This window comes from Cariama cristata, unplaced genomic scaffold (genome assembly GCF_000690535.1).
Source record: "Cariama cristata isolate BGI_N322 unplaced genomic scaffold, ASM69053v1 scaffold6908, whole genome shotgun sequence".
Classification (NCBI taxonomy): domain Eukaryota; kingdom Metazoa; phylum Chordata; class Aves; order Cariamiformes; family Cariamidae; genus Cariama; species Cariama cristata.
Window position 1 is genome coordinate 1 of NW_009631575.1, and position 16,853 is coordinate 16,853.

Below are 16,853 nucleotides of genomic sequence, written 5' to 3' on the forward strand. Positions count from 1 at the left end.
GGGGGTCGCGTCCAGCTGCGCAGCCCAGCAGGGTGCTGGTGGGTATTTTGTGCAGCTGGGACCTGACTCTCCCCCCCCTCGATGTACATGGGTAGACAGGTACTCTAGATGTACAACGACGGATAACGTTTAAATTAGGAGATGCTTTTTCTTTGCTGTCGGCTCTAAAGCAGGTCACGCAGAAGTGAAAAATATAGTTTGTGGTAACTCTTCATCACCCGTGCAGATGTTTTCCTATTCCTTACACAATTCTTTGTGCCTCCTTCAGCTTCATTTTGTGATCTCAGCTATCTTTGCTAGGCAGTTTTCATGAATCTAACTTCCCACATACACGTATATATTACAGTAACCCGAATTATTTTGTAAATAATGACATAAGTGAGGATAGCAGGAGCTAGAAGCAACTCAGAAAGAACTGAAACAATTTGCTTGTGCTTGCAGGCTGAGTACTGTACTGGAGGGTAGCGAGGAGCAGCTGTGAGACCGAACGGAGGGTGGGTGTAGAAGACGCTCCGAACGTTGCGGTAAACCTGTGTGTGCGCTCTGAGAACACTTGTGCGAAAGACACGAGTCTCAGATTTCAGCAAGTCGTAGTTGTGATTTGAAAAGCCCTCATAGATGTAAAAAGATAGTAAATGTGCTCCTCAGCTGAAGGTGAATATCTTAATTTGATGGGAAGGGTCGTGAATATGTTACTGCGTTGGTAAGGTGTGGCAGGTGCCTGTGGAATGAATGGTGGTGTCAAATCCTTTTCTCGTCTAGTGACGGGACTGTGGCACACGTTGTTATCGTCTTGGTACGGTGCTATGCATGCTTTCGATCTGAAAGAAAAATCCCTTAGTTCAGTCATATGCGCAATAATCACTGAATCTAAATAGATTTTTCTCGAGGCCATCAATCTGATCTGTCAGTCATGTTTAATACACTTAATTAGATGATAAAGCAGCGCAATGAATTTTGTTCATGGAGACCAGCTTCTTATTGCAAATTGGACAACCATACAACTTCCCAGTTCCTTCTTTTTCTTTTTGCTATTTCCAGATGAAAGAGATGTCTGTGTAACTTTTAACCAGGTTTTCATTTTCTTTGTCTCGTGAAGCTGTCTACTTTAGTCTTCTATCAGTTTTTATAAGTACCCTCAAATGTAATGCAGTTTGGCTTAACTGAGGTGTGCGCTGGCTGTAACTGAAATGCGTGTGTACAGATTGCGTATTATCTTGTGAACCAACAAAACAATCTGAAGGAAACTTTTAAGTACTACACAGCTAGCAAAGCTGATGGCTACGTTTTTTGTCTCTCTTTTTTTTTTCCCCTTTGTCTTTTCAGATTAGAGAGCAGGGAATTGTCTTTGAAGAAATTTGCTGTTGGAATGCCTCACTTCAATGCAGCTGCAGCTCTGCAGATTTGCGTGCTGCTGTCTGTGCTTCCTGCACAATATTTCATATCCCACTGGTATGGAACAGACTCTGTGCAACGCATCCAAATAACAGAAAGGCTGTAAGTCTCTCCTTCCCTACTGTATGTATTTATAAGAGAGTTCTCTTTCTCATCCCCAGTGACGCTTTGTCCTGGAAAGTTGGAGTGTGGGTGGGATACATTGGCCATTCCTACACGAAAACAACATTCAAATCATACCTCAGACATTTTTGTGGCTTAATGTGACTGTATTTAGTTGTTTAAAGATGTCCTTCAAAATTTGAATAACAACCGTTGTTTTCTTCACGTAAAAATCTGTGTATAATCTGCGTGAATGCACAGCTGTGCCTCAATCTCATTCTGCTTTTATATGTTACTATGGGTTATGTCCCTTTACAAAGGGGGAAATGAAGCGTTTGATTAGTAAGACTATTTCTAACTTTCCATTACCTTTTGACACTTACTGTTAAAATAGATTTTCTTGCATAGTATGACTCAGTACAGAGTCTTAACCAACAAAAGTTCATTCATAGTAAATTACTTAAGGCAGTCATAATGATAGAGTTAAGCAAGTAGTGGCATTTTGTATAGGGACTAAGAAATTATGTATTGACAGGGTCGGATGCATCTATCTCCAAGTGTAAAGTGGAGAATACTACATCAGGTCCAAATTTTTGATAGTGGTAACCATTGATAAATGTTGGTATCTTGAAGATGAACCATGCAAAGAGAGGCTTTATGGCATAGTGTTAACAGTGCAGCCTGTGTAGTGCATTGGTTGTGTTGTTCATCAGTAGAACTAAAATACATGAAGTAACGAGAGCAAAAGATTGGCCTGATGAAAAAAGAACTAAGTCTGCCTTTGTGCGTGAAGACCCAGATTTAAGTAATTTTCAGGTTTCGTGGCACGAGTCAACTCCTAACCATTTAGATTTATGCAAAAACTTTCAGGCTGTTTTTTAAGTCTTTTGATTATGTGCACCATTTTTGAAATGTTTCATCCTCGCTATTCTCAAGTAACAGTTGAAACTGCAGAATCTGATGCAATTTATCAATTCCTATGGTCTGAGTACACAAAGCAAGCAACCTTGTCATGAAAAATGGCATTTTCCAAAATTCACAAGTGATGATTGAAAGAATATTCCTTTGCAGTCTTGACAGTAATCTTGAAGAGAACTCCCTGGTCACTGACTTTTTTTTTTTCCTGTTTGCTACAGAAGTGAAGCCTTAAAGTTTAAATATTAAAAAAAAACCAAACAAACCACCATTAGAGAATATTTTTAAAACAATGTGATGATTATTTTTACTACTAAAGGTTAATTGCCTCTTGGAGCAGCTTTGCAAAATCTTACTTGAGTCTGGATGAGTGGGCAGATCGTTTAAAGCTGTGGCTATCAAAGACAAGGTAGGATGTTATATACTGTCTACACTTAAGAATAAATTTCAAGCATGGCCTCTTCTTAACAGGAAGGTATGCTGTAGGGGTGAAATAAGTAACAAAGAGGAAGTGTCTCTCGTTTGCTTGTTGAGACTGATTTGGAACTTTCTACCAGTTTCAAGAAAATCTTGTGCTATATTCTACACAAACATGCAATTTGAACTCCATGTGAAACTAAATGTAAATTGTGGCAGTAATTCTATACATGGTATCCTCTACTTTAAATTTACCTGATTGTGAAGTCAGGACAATTAACCATATAAATAATTGTAAGCAGCTACACGTTTGTAGGATCAGATCCTACAACATGAGATGAACATCTTATGCTGTCTATGGTAGTTCAAGAAAACTTGAAATTGCCTAGAAAACGCAGATGGGAAATCTGTGGGCTTAGAAAGAAGGGGAAATTTGATTATTGGACATGTGACAATGAGGCGGTCTAGAAAAAGTAAAATTATATCCATTTATATATATGCCATTTTAATTGAAGACTACTATTGCTTGGACTTGTTTGGGGAGGTTAAAGGGCTTGTTTGAGATTTAATTCTTGTACAGTAGAAATACTCCAAGGTTTTACCTTGTCTGGACCTTCAAAGATCCTTTATTATTGATCCATGTACAATAATTAAGGGTGTCAAGTCCTCTGAACTGTGGAAGATACACACTTAGTTTTGTCCCCAGGAAAACCTAGGGGACTGGTGTATGAATGGAAAAGAAACCATGCTTTTCTTAGGTTCACCAGAAATTGCTTTGCAACTTTGTAGAAAGCTCCAGGCACATCTAAAGATAAAGTCTTCAAAGACCAAATGATCCTTAGATTATTTGTATATAATTGGAGCTGCTCGTGTCTTCTGAATGTCTTATAATATAAAGAATTGGTTATCCTAAAAATTTGGTGACATTTGAGACCTTCCAAACCTACTATATTAGCTGCTATTTTCAACACTGCAGTCTGACAAGTCAGGATATGTGCCTGTTCCTGTTATTTGTCAACCTTAAGTCTTCCTACAGATTTGAGCTAAAGCATGACTTTTTAAAAAGCATTGTTTGCACAGTTGTGGAACCTGCTCTTGCTTTCTTCAGGGTGAAGGGAGTAAGGCTGGAAGAGGGCAGGTGGCAAACATCATAAAAGAGGAAGGAGACTAGGACAACCGCCAATTCTTTGGCACCAACAGGTTGCTGAGTGGAATGGACGGAGAATGTTAACCCCAATACAGCTGTTCATAGACTGCTCCTGTTACATTGCCAGCAGAAGGAACATTTGAAAGCTTCGAAAGCATTTTTCCTTCTGTCTAAACATTATTGATAATGTTCAGTAAGGAAAACAGAAAATGTAAAATCCAAGGCCTTTTCACCCTGTCTTGTGCAACAGTATCAATATGATATACTATATGTATGCATCTATTTTACTGAATAGATTAGATCTGAATGTGCCTATTTTGTATTGGCATATGAAACAGTGGTATAGCTTTCACTTGATTCAGATGAACTGATTTTAATCAACTTCATAAAAGGAAAAAGAAACAGTTGATCAATCTGCTCCTGGAAAAAAATTCCATGCAATCAAACTGAATAGAAGAATTCTGTTATCTAAACTGGAAAAAAAAAAAAAGGCAAAATCAGTTAGCATGTGTAAGCACTGTAAAATATTGTATGTAAGGCTTGTCAATATATACATGTCAATACCTACATGTATTATGCTTTCCAAAACTGTGTTGAGACCCCTACGTAACATCAGAGGCATATAAATAGAAAAATGCCTTCCTTAGCAGATGCTGCTTTGTCAAATATTCTAGTAATATTCTGGGGGAAAAACAAAGTACCTGTTCCCTTGTTTACTTCACCTATTAATGTAATTGCCAGCTGTCTTCTGGTAGAAGTCAGAAGAATTTCTGTTTAAATGTTTTAATATACTTATTCAAACACTTATCCTTGCTAAGTCTCTTTGTTAAATTAGAATCAACTCATGTTCGCAGTCCAAAGCCTGAATATATTCAGTACAGTGTGGGACAGGTAATAGTTCACAAAAGATTTGGCTATTCAGGAGTCATTGTTGGATGGGATGTAAAAGCTAACACTCCAGAAGAATGGCTGCAACACAAATACCCTCCAGCAAAACAGGTTTGAATTTTTATTCTGTGTATGTATTAATAAAGCAAGAATTTAACTCAGGTTAAAAAAAAAAACTCAGAAACACTGTTCCAGACAGATTTCCTGCTAACCTAATCCAGAAATACTTGAGTCCCCTATCACCTGTATGGCTGAGCAGTACCTCTGCTGCTTCTGCGCTCTCGTCCCAGCAAAGCTTTGCTTTTGCACTCTGATTGGTTAAGCTTCGCTGGTCCGGGTTGTACGGGACATGTCTTGAATTAGAATTACTCACTTTTAGTGCACAGTGTTGTATTTAAAGTAGCAGCGTCAACCTACAATGTTTGAATGGATTTCTTGTGGTGTGCTACTGAAGTCGAGAGGCTGTTAAATCTTTTATCTGATCATCCATAATTGGTAACATCTTCAGTACACCTAAGAAATGCAAGTAATCCTTTGCGTTTAATCAATTGCGATTAGAAAGCAATGTTTTTGAGGATCTGGATAATTGGAATGTAAATCTATTTAACATCGTATTTTTGTTAGAATTCTTGAAGCTTTTGAAATTCTCTAGCCGAAGGCCTTGTTGTATTTGAAAATCAGATGCTAAATCTTTGTCGACAGTGCTGGTCTGACGATCCAGTGCTGCAGACTCTGCGGGTCGGCCGCTGACGTGCTGTGTAAGTGGCAGAAGGCACTAAGCATTAAGTCAAAGAGGACTGAAAATGAGAAAAAATGGGAAACTCTGCCTGTACAAAGAATTCATGTACAGCTGGGAGCAGACATTCAGTCTGATTTTGTGCGTTTTTTTCCTTCCCTGCTGTAATTTTATCCACCTGCCACTCATCTTTGGCTTCTAAACCACCTGCATCCTTGCTTTCTTTTCTCCTCTCCTTCTTCTCTCAGTATTGTTGTTGCCAACTGAACACCCATGAATTTCCCACCAAGCGTTCTGATTCTTTGTACGTAGTTATAGCGTTCTGTTCTCCCAATGACCTTGTGTTAATCGTCACTATTTTATTTTCAATAGTGATGACATGTGGTTTAAGTGTGTGTCTTTGGGGTTTTCTTAACTTGCCTTTACCTATCATTTTGCTATGCAAATACCTTCTGACCTTTACGAGGTAACCACTAAGCTTAGTCCTTGCAAATCCCCCCTAAACATTAGCCAGGCTTTCAGCCCAACTTCTCCTTGCCTTTCTCTGACTTTCAGTTCTTTACTAAATTTCTGAGCAAAGGCCACTGGCTGTCACATTGATTGATACTGACTGCCTCATAAACTCCAGTTATCTGTCTGTATTCATCCATCACTCTTTTGTGTTCAGATTGTGGGTTACTTTGGGCAGGAATGTTTATGGATAGTAGTGAGCGTGGTGGGACCCTGGCCCATGACTTGTTTTCATAGGCACTGTAAAAATAATAGTAAGCCACGCTTTTCCTTTCTTGCCTGGAAGATTTTTAGGTGTACGTAGAAGTTGCCTTAGCTCTGTCCAGGATCGGGACCAAGATTGCAGAGGTGGTATCGTGTTCTGAATTTGCCTCTTTCTCTGTTGCCCCTTGTGAAGGAAGAAGGGTGACTAACAAATTGTTATGGGACCTATATAAAGCGAGGATATTCTAAGTCATGTTTCTTGCAAGATCTATGAGAGAAAAGGTTAATTAAAATCTTGACTCTTAAAAGACGTTTCAGATACGCCAAGAACTTAACGTATTACAGTTTTGATTGCTTTTTATTTAATTTTCCAAACGGACATTGGTAAGATCATGAAAATGAACTTGCTGTATGTGTATATCGAGTGGGTTTAGGTTCTGTAAGCCTAGTGAGAGTTAACTGATTATATAATGTAATCTTTAGTCATCATCTCCCCATGAGGCTATTTATTTTCCTTCTATTTTTACAGGATCTAAAAGATACTCCTCACTATCGAATTCTAATTAACAAAGCAAATGGATTTGGCAAGTCTGCAGCTTATATTCCTGAGGAAGAGATAACAATTATTGTGGGATTAGAGGTAGTATTATTTTTTTAATTCAGTTGCAACTTGTTATCCTGTGCCTTTAAAAGCTGGTTGACCTTTGGCTTAATAGATACTATCTATTTTGCAAAGTTAATGAAAACTAATGGAGCAAGCAGATAAACAAGTTACTGCTGTACTTTCAAGTATGTGTTTTTGGAAGGTGATAAATGACCAAACCCAGGTACTCTCTACTTTAGAGTACCCAACTGCCTAGTTTTGTAAGTGTTTTAGCAACCCAGCTTCTGTTATGTGCAGGCTGCTGCAGACACGGACTTTTGTTTTGGGATTTCACTGACTTACCAAAGTTGGACGAGTTATTTCATCTCTTTCTACTGGATCTAGCAAAGTATACTGGTTTCTCAATTCTGTTCTGAAACATCTGCATTTCAAACAGCTCCTGCTCAGCTGCTGCCCAGACTGAATAATGCCTCCTTTCTTAATGGCACAGCTCTCTGGGAGCCAAAAATTCTATTTTGATTTCTAGCTTACGCAAGGTGCACCTGATTCTTAAAACTAGTCGGAGACTCTGATCCAGACCACAGCCTTCAGGCATGCATGCCACATACAAACAGCTTTTTGCAAGGGATCCTGTGCTATTGTGGATGCCTTCTTTTTCAGCATCTATATTTAAAATAAGAGCAAGTAGCTGAGCCATTCATCTAACAGGAGATGTGTAGTCTGGTCAAAGAGAGGAGATTCAAATTGGCATCGTTTGCCTTTCAGGAGAGCCCCCAAAGGAACTGTGTAAGTTAGGCTGGCCTGAAGACTCCTCGATGCTGTCTCTTGAAACTCTGCCGCTGCACATAAAGGGCCCCCCTTGACCAGTGGTGCCGAACAGCGTGATGCCGCTTCCTCTTTTACTTGGGAGAGGCCTTAGTTCCAGTCCTTGTTTCTGTTTTAGCCACTGATTGTAATATAAAATGTGCTAACATGCCTGAACTTGGAGCAAGAATGATACTGTCCCAGATAAGCGTCGTAAGTATTTAAAATTAGGTTCTGACCACTCTAAGTTATGGGTCTAAAAAATGCACCTTTTGTTACATCAGTCAGCTGGCTACCTTCGGTTACCTTTACAGTCCATGGGGAGAAACAAGTACCTCACCTTAAACATTCACCTTGTGTAAATTAGCCTTTAAGATACCACATTGCTTCATCCACCCGCATGACAGGCTAATTCTCCCCACAGATTATTAGGGGAACTGATGGCATCAAGCTATTTGCAAGTTGTCTAGTTGAGATGAATTACAAACGGTGAGTCATGCCTGTACCTCAAGCTCAAAAGAGGGTCTGTGGATTGCCCTCGCTCAGCCTTTCCAACAGCCTAACAGGCAGAGTAATTTCCTGAAGAGTTGAGACTGATGAGAAAATGCTTAGACTTGTCCTAACCCTTTCCCGGTTCGCAGCTCTAACCTGCTCACTGTAGGCTTTATGCGTCATGACGAGGCATGTAACTTGGATTGCCCTTTGTGGATTTGCATCTTCCAGTTGGATGTTGTGGTACCTAAGGCCATCAAATGGTGTCTTCACCATTTTCCTGACTGCTGCTTTACTGTTCCTGCTGCCTAATTGGATTGGATAACTGATCCAGCTGAAAAAAAAAAACAAACAGCAACAAGCGAGTGGCAACTACGTCAATAAGAAACAGTGCTGATTTTAAAACGTCAGTGCCAGCGTAGATCTAGCACATAATATCTCATGAGATAGGTTCGACATTTGTAGAGTACTTTGAGAAAGCCACTGTTCTGATGACATAAATTAGGTTAAGGTACATGGAAAATTGCACTGAAAGTATCTCTATGTACATCATGCATTTAAAAACTAATTAGCAGTTTTCAAAAAGTTAACTGTAGTAACTTTAATGATTCTCTTAAGTATCAGTTTGTATTTATTGCTAATTCTGGTCCTTATTCAATTTGAAATATTATTTTCTCAGGTGTATTTATTGCTAATTCTGGTGCTTATTCAATTTCAAATATTGTTTGCTCAGGTGCATCACCCTGATATGAAAGCCTATTTCAGTGGATATGATGGATCAAAATACATTATGCAGCCATGGTTGAAAAAAATCTATCCTCATGACTGAAGTACTTCAGAGTTTGTGCATGTAATGTACATCCAGACAACATCCTTCCTTTTTAACTTAAGCAAATAAACACCAGGATAAAACTCACGTATATTTTTTCCTGTGATGAAATAAAACATTCCTAAGCATTTTCTATGTTGAACAATCCATTTTGTTAGAAGTGAACACACCGTATGTTCTGTTTACCATGACTGGGGATGGGGATTAATTTCCTTCTAGATTTGGGAGGAAAGGTTTAAGTATAGCCCAGTTTCACCTAGGAGTACTAAAGGTTTTGCACATCAGCTATCTTGCACTTCTTCAGGTGGCAGAGGAAGAAACTAAACCGTTAAGAACTGTACCTTCAGAGTTAATTGTAACCTTAATTTTAGGGGACAGGAACAGAAATATTTCTGGGGAGGGCTGTAGTAAGTAAATCCTGCAACACTTTGACTACTCTCTCTCCAAAAGCATGCATTGTGCTGCTTTCAAATGATACGTGTAAAGGAAGAGTTCATCTATCTTTTTGCACCTGGACAGATATGTTAAGAAACCTTCTACTTTGGCTCACTACACAAACTTCATTCTCAATATGCTCTCTTAACTCTACTTGCTACCACAAGAATAAAGTAAAAAACAACAACAAAAACCTTAAGAAAGCATAAACATTTTATTAAGAAAATACGTAGGATTTGAAAGTTTCTAGAGCAACTTATTTCTTCTGTTTTCTTTTCCCTTTATCTCAAACACAGCAAACACTCTACAAGAAGCATAAGCAGTAGCGTTCTGGATTCTTTCCTGCAGAGTCAGTGAATCCAGAGAGGTCAACAGATGAGTGTCTATGTGGCCTCCCCATTCTTTTGTTTCTTCTTCTCGTATTAATAAAGGTTTTCCCACTGACTGGCCAAACAGTCGGCAGACTTCTTGAGCTTTCCGCCGTGTGTTTCCAACAGCAGCAACGCACACTTGCCGGCTGAGAGGTACAAAAAGCAGCACAATAACAAGCAGGGCCAACAGCCGTACAGGTATTCCTGCCAAACAATTTTTTTTTTTTTTTTTTTTTAAAAATGCCTCAGCTTTTGTACCTGCATAGATGTAAGGCAGCTTCTGGGCGATAGTTTAAGAGTTTGAGGGCGGAGTGTGTGGAAAAAATGTCAGCATCCTCATCAGCTGTGACCAAGCGTTTCTAACCCCTACATGTCGCAGGCAGCTGTGGTGCAGAGCAAGAGTTCGGCCCTTGCTCCAGGCGTTCGGGTGGCCCAGCTGTAAGGCGTACTAGCACCTACTGAACCTCAGCGGCCTGACTTCCAGGCTCCTGCATGGCTACCTTTGAGACAGACACACTTCTGACATCTCCAGACTGTTGGCAGCAGCTGGTTGAGCTTGCTGCTTGGACAAGGCCTAATTTTCTTTAAAAAGGCAAAACCCAAACCAAGATTAAACTTCCCTCTGCCACCGCAATGTCAATGGAGAAGCAGGACTTTGAATAGTTAATGCCTAAAACATCAAGGCTGCGAGCTTCAAAGTAGCATGTTTCCATGCTGAGTAAGCACCCTATCTGGCTCTTTTCAGATGGTCAGCAGCTAAAAGTAACGGGAATCGGCAAGGGCACTCAGAATTACCAACATCTGGTAACACACTGGTACCTCCACATATAAATACAAATTAAATCTACACGTGCTGATGTAACCAAAGTCAAATTCTGTTGACCTAATATTCACGGTAGATTATACTTCCAATGGAAATCAGTGGGAAAATATTTTTTATTACAGTCTGCTTTTGCACAGGGACACCGTAGAAAGAACAAGCTACATCTTCTAGGCTGAACAGCATTAATTTATTAGTTACATTTAAAACAAATACTGAAATATTTGAACGTAAATTTTACTAGGTATGAAGGAAACTATTTGCTCCCATTACAAACAGTGTAAATTATGTATTCATTCCCATTGTTATCTGAGGCTATAAAATTGGTGGTGTGAGAGAGAACTTACCGAAGGGCGTCTACAGCTTCTGGTGTATGGTAGAAATGAGGTGGACTGATGGTAACAGAGGTTCCTAACTTTTCAATGAGTAGATTGCAAACATTCTGCATTTTTCCAAAATCGCTGAATATAATACAGACCTGGGAGTGAACACAGACATCACACAAGTAATTTTTTTCATTTTCCCCCTACGTGAGTCAACACTTCTATTTGACTCAGTATAAAGCCGGGTATGTACAAACTAACTGAACATACTAGTCCTGTATCTAACTCCAACATTTATTTACTTAGAATACTTTTATATAGCCCTAGAGACTATCATTGGGTTTGCAACAGAAAGAAGGTCATAAAATGGTTTAAAATAGAGGATTACAAAATGCTCTTTTGTGAGGAATTACGGCATTCTTGGTATGTAGACAATTTGAAGAATGAACGTGTTCTTTGGGACATACAACTAGATGCATCCTGGCTCTTCCCTCTTTAGATTATTAGATGTTAACTATGCAGAAGCCCAAGCAAAATGATGTCGAAAACATTGTCCTGAAAGGACAATTACATTTTAATTCCAAGCATTAGGTTCAAAAACCCTAAACTACGAGACTAAACTAAGCCTAGCCCAGTCCAGCTTGTAGTAGGCTTGAAACCCTGTCTTGGCTGAACAGACTTACTCTAGTACCTACAGAGAACCATGTACTTCAGACTTGGATTTCAAACAATTTAAACACCCAGCTGTCTGTGGCTTTGGCAATAAGCATCGTTAAATATAGATGCATGAAGAATTCAGGTGCTTTCCCAAGTGCTACAAAGCAGAAGTCACTATCAGCCCTGGACACAGAGCCCTACAGCCTTCCTCCCGGGGAAGGGCCAGTCAGGCAGGAGCCAGCCTTTTTCTGTGGCAGAGCACAGTCACCAGGAGTGAAGCAACGATGCCAAGCTGCTACAGCATTCAGGAATCAGAAATCCTGGATACCAAACTTTTTTAGAGGAACTAAACCCTCATCTTCACTTCCCAGTACAGTGCTCTCGCCACTAAGTCAAGCTCACCTCTCTTATCCCTGACTCATTTTTGCACAGTAATACAGCTTCAACAGCAGGGGAAGAAAAAGCTGTGGTAAAGAAAATTCCACAGCCAAGCCCTGTGATGTACAGTCACCCCTGTGATTGCTGCAGTCCATGCCACGATCTGTCCCAGTGAAGGTATATGGTACAGAAAGCCAAGTTATGGCACATCAGCCGCACTGCAGTAGCTTCCCATGTGCATACCACAGCTTTACTGTGTGGAAAATGAGGTAATTCAAGGAAGTTGTGAGAGAGGAGGGGGCTACTTCATATACAGGGTAAGGTAAAAAATGGATATCAACAATTATCACAAAGCAATTAATGCATGCGTCCTGTTACCCTTGGTAGCCTCTCCGTGCAGTATATGTTCCTCATCCTGGCTTGAATCTTTGCACTGGCTCAGCAGCTCTTCACACAACTGAGCCAAAGCTGGGCTTAGGGCCTTAAAAACTGACCAAGATGGAGCAGCAAGGCAGTTTCATCTTCTACATGGACAAACGGTCATGCCTGTTGTGCGAAACTGCACCGAGTCTGCATCTTCATCTCAGCTGCACACCCTTTGTCTGCAACTTGGGGGTTAGATCACTTTCTGGAAGGTGCACTATCAATTTAACAAAGACTGAAGATGAGACTCAACCTAGATTTCTTTCTTCAGTGGGAGTTCTTGCCATATATATAAAAAGCATACATCCTCTTGTGCTTTTTTGCCAGAAAACTGTCATACTATAAGGACTGTTACAGTGTTTTCCAGATTGCTATCAGTGTTTACAAGATTAGTTCCCTCAAGGGGATGAAACAAAAGAATGATCAAACAAAAGAACTGTGGGTCTTAAGCAAGAGATAAGCTGCTCAGACTGGGGCAGTTCTGGGCACTCTGGAACTTTATTGTTAAAAAAGAAGCATCTGATCAGGTACCCTCAGGGGCAGAAAACAACTGAGCAACAACTGTGAATTTTGTTGGTTTTCCCCTGTAAAAATCAGAGTTTTCATTTAGGGCTAGATCCAATAAATTCCACTTACATTTACAAAGGATATCTGAGCATGAGAATGCAAAGCAGTATTTAAATTTCTTCAATTATGATTAAGGTTAAAAAGTGTGAAAAAGTAAGATGAGGGTATGTAAAACCATTATGGACATCACGAGGTTTGGATAAGGCTGTAAAGGACAAGAAATTATGTTTTTTAAGGAGGCAACTATATTAAGAAATGCACAAACCCAACATAATCTTCATCCCATGAGATCATCATGCAAGAAACAATTATAATTAAGATATTATAGAGCTTTGTGATCTCATACACAACTTCATTCTCCTGCATATTTTCCTTTGTTAGCATGAATTAAAATTTATCTCCTTACAGTTGAAAGCATATCTTGAATTCTTAATTGTACCTTAAAATATCTATTTGTCTGGGACTTTCTTCAGTCTTCTCGGAACTCTGACAGTAGACAAATGGTAAAAAGAGTTTATAGAATAAAATAATGCATAGCTTCCATATGTAACACAAATATAATGGCAAAATTCTTAGTAAAGAAGTGAGTGGAAGTTAATTTTAAATTCATTTATATTGCTAAAGTATGCAAACATGCTGGTCAATGGAACTTCATTGGTTTATGAAACTGCGCTAATGAAACAAGTACGTACATAAAGGGAGAAGCAAGGAGAAACTAATCTCTGCATAAAGAGCAAGCACACTGCTGCTTAAGTGTACAGGGCAGCCAAAACGGCAGCTAGATTTTTCAAGTTCTGACACCCAGGTCCTAGGCAACCAAACAACTTTTGAACAGCAATCGCAGCTGGTCCAAGCTGCCTACAAATTAACACTAAAGCCATGTAATCAGCTTCCCACCTACAACCTTTGTTGTATAAGAATTCATAGCAGAAGGGAGATGAGTGGTTAAGTTGCCACTTAAGACTGAAGTTGTAAGCCTAAGCTTGTTGGTAGCCTAAATAATAATTCAATACAGTTGTATTAATTTTTAAGTGCAGCTCATCTAAAAAATGAGGTAATTTAAGCTCTTGTGACAGTCTGTGTCTACATTATGAAACTGAAGTCATTCAGAACATGACACTGATGCATACCATTTAAGTATCTAAGACTCATTTTAAAATCCAAATTTTTTTCTCCAAATTCTCCATTATTTCCGTATTTATTGGTGTTATTTAGATGAGAATGTGCCTTAAAGCAAGCAAACTAAAGAGGCTGAATCCTGTTTTAGGGGATCGTAAACAACAGCTCTATAAAACAGCTAACATTTTATTGCAGGCTTCCAGGTTTACTTCATCAGAATCTGTAAATTTGCTGGGTAGTGATTAAAGTGTGATGCTCTAAAAAGATTCATTGGCTGAAAACACATAATTTCCCTCATCGAATGTTTCCAGCACAGCATTTATTTCTTACTATAGCATGAACGTGCAAAAATATACTCCCTTGAGCTGCTTCTGGGATTATTCCCGTAATATTTAGCTTCCATACAGCACTTTTTATCTACAGAATTCCAAGTCAATTACCTAGGAAACAATTAGCTCTGCTTGACTTGCAGTAAGCTGATAGCAGAGTCATGTAGAATAGACCAAAGTCCAGGTGCCGTTCAACTGTGGCTTAAGCAGATCCAGATCAGGGCTGCCACGCCACTGCTGTGCCCCATCCACTCTTGTCCTCTGCCTTGCATTGCCTCCAGTTCAGGGGGATAAAATAATGGGAAAAATAAAAGCTAATCTGCCATAAAAAGGTATAAACTGGAGCAGCTTTCTGAACGGACCTATCACCAGATCACCTAAGTACAACTCCTTGCAAGAAATAGAGGGCAGGAAGGGCTATGGGTGAAGGAGAGTGCAGAATTGTGGGTTTGCTTACGCTGCCACAGAACAACAACCATAGAGCCCCAGAATCAAATATTCCCTTCTGTAGCATCGTGCAGTATTTAAAACGCATACATTCATCTGAGAAGAAAAGAATTCTTTCTGTATTGCAGGAGGAGAAAACAAGTTCTGCACACAACGGAAAACTGCAGCTGAACTCTGCTTTAAACTGCAGTCCTTCAGTAGTTTCTTTGGACTGTGCTGCCTTCACTGTAGAGAACATCTACTCCTCGGTATGAGGAAAGAGTCTGCAAATGTTCATTGGTCCTTGCTACATTTCTTTTTTTTTTTTAAATTATTATTTTTGGTTAGGTTCAATACATACCTCTGCTTCCATTTGGTAAGCATTTTCTACTCTACTAAAATCCTCTGTTACAGTCATATTTTCTTCCTAAAACAAAGTACAAGAATATAGTCTTAAAAGAAATTAAGCATCTGTTGGAAATGTATGTACATTGTGTCGTCTACAAGTTGAACCGTTTTGGCTTATTACTTATGACTTAGCAATAGAAATTCAGAATTTTCCACACAAATCTCTTCAGTTAAAAACTAGCTGGACGTTAAAGACTTCTTGACATTATTTAAAGTAAATTATACAGTAGCTCTATAATGTAATTTCGCTGCTATTCATTTGAAGAGAACAATTAGGTCTTGAAAGTGATGCTAGCTAGAAGCAGTGTGTATCAGTGTGTAACTGTAAATTCACCTGGTTCAAAAAACTAGAAGCTTCAATTGTTTTCAGAAAGTTAGTATGTGAAAAGTGCTTTAGAGGCCCCTATTTTAAGATATTTTAACAGTAGCAGCTTGTAGCAAGGTGATGTTGAACGATGACTGAGCACTGGTTATTCTGGCAGAATGGTAACCTTTAAAAGAGACTATTCCACCAGTGACACTTTGGCATTAACAGCAGCTACATTATTGAACATAATGGCTGCACACAGCACTAGCAAATCCTGTAAGGCCTATAAATGAGATACTGAACTATGATACAGAATAACTCCAGTTACATCTGAATATTTGACCAGCTTGCTAGCGGTCTAACAATCACATTTCTTTCACCCACTTCCCTCTTCGGTAAACAGGCTGGATGAACAATTTATTGTAAAGTTACTATAATACAACAAAAAGCAGAGTTTATAGCTTAATTGTAAATATAACTTTGCATTTAATACCCAGGAGCCATAGGGAAACAGATACTAAGCTTTCCAATTACTGAAAAAGTTTTACTTACTAAATTTATTTGCACAGAAAAACAATATTTGCTTTCAGTGTTGACACATTTCACATTTCAAAAGACGCTTTGTGTCAGAATATTTCCTACAGAGGCTCAAATCTTCAACTTTATTGTGTAGCACACATGCATAAGTTTTATATAAATGACATTAATCATGAGAAGCATTTTCCTTTTAAAATACCATATGGAAATTAGATCCATAATTACCACTGCACAGCAGCCTACAAGAAACAAATTTTGAAATTTCAATTTTATGATTGATTGGCAGTGCTCAAATTCAAGCACAACAGTCCTATTTTTGGATAATCTCTTCCAGTAAGGGAAGGACCAGGGTCAGTTAGTCCCTAAAAAATGTATTTCCCCTTTTGCAGTCATAGGTTTGAGGTAACTTCGGCAGCGTGGCTGGCTGTGGTTTGCTAAAGAGTGCTCATGTCCGTCCAGCACCAACAACTCATTCAATTTACAAAATGGAGCAAATCTTAAAATTTATGACAGAATCCAATTACGATTTACAAGAATGTTTTTTTCTAGAGCACTTACACATCTTCTAGGAATAACCACACAGAAAAGCCTTCTTCTACAATTCATATTTTACAGAAATAACTATACTGTAATAAAACTTTACAGTAAACATGGAAAAAGTACATTTGTTTTTTCTTGTCCCCACTCCTTAATCCTTTTTAAAAAAAGTT

General features: G+C 38.9%; 1 protein-coding gene across 1 annotated transcript; it reads right to left on the reverse strand.

The window, feature by feature from the left end:
* Nucleotides 1–9,673: 9,673 nt before the first annotated feature.
* IRAK1BP1 (interleukin-1 receptor-associated kinase 1 binding protein 1) lies at nucleotides 9,674–15,318 on the reverse strand (the record flags this gene model as incomplete). The annotated part of the gene is made up of 3 exons (XM_009706003.1): nucleotides 9,674–9,995; nucleotides 11,017–11,147; nucleotides 15,253–15,318. Coding segments are annotated over 3 exons (468 nt in total), but the record flags the coding sequence as incomplete, so codon positions are not given.
* Between the last annotated feature and the right edge of the window lie 1,535 nt (nucleotides 15,319–16,853).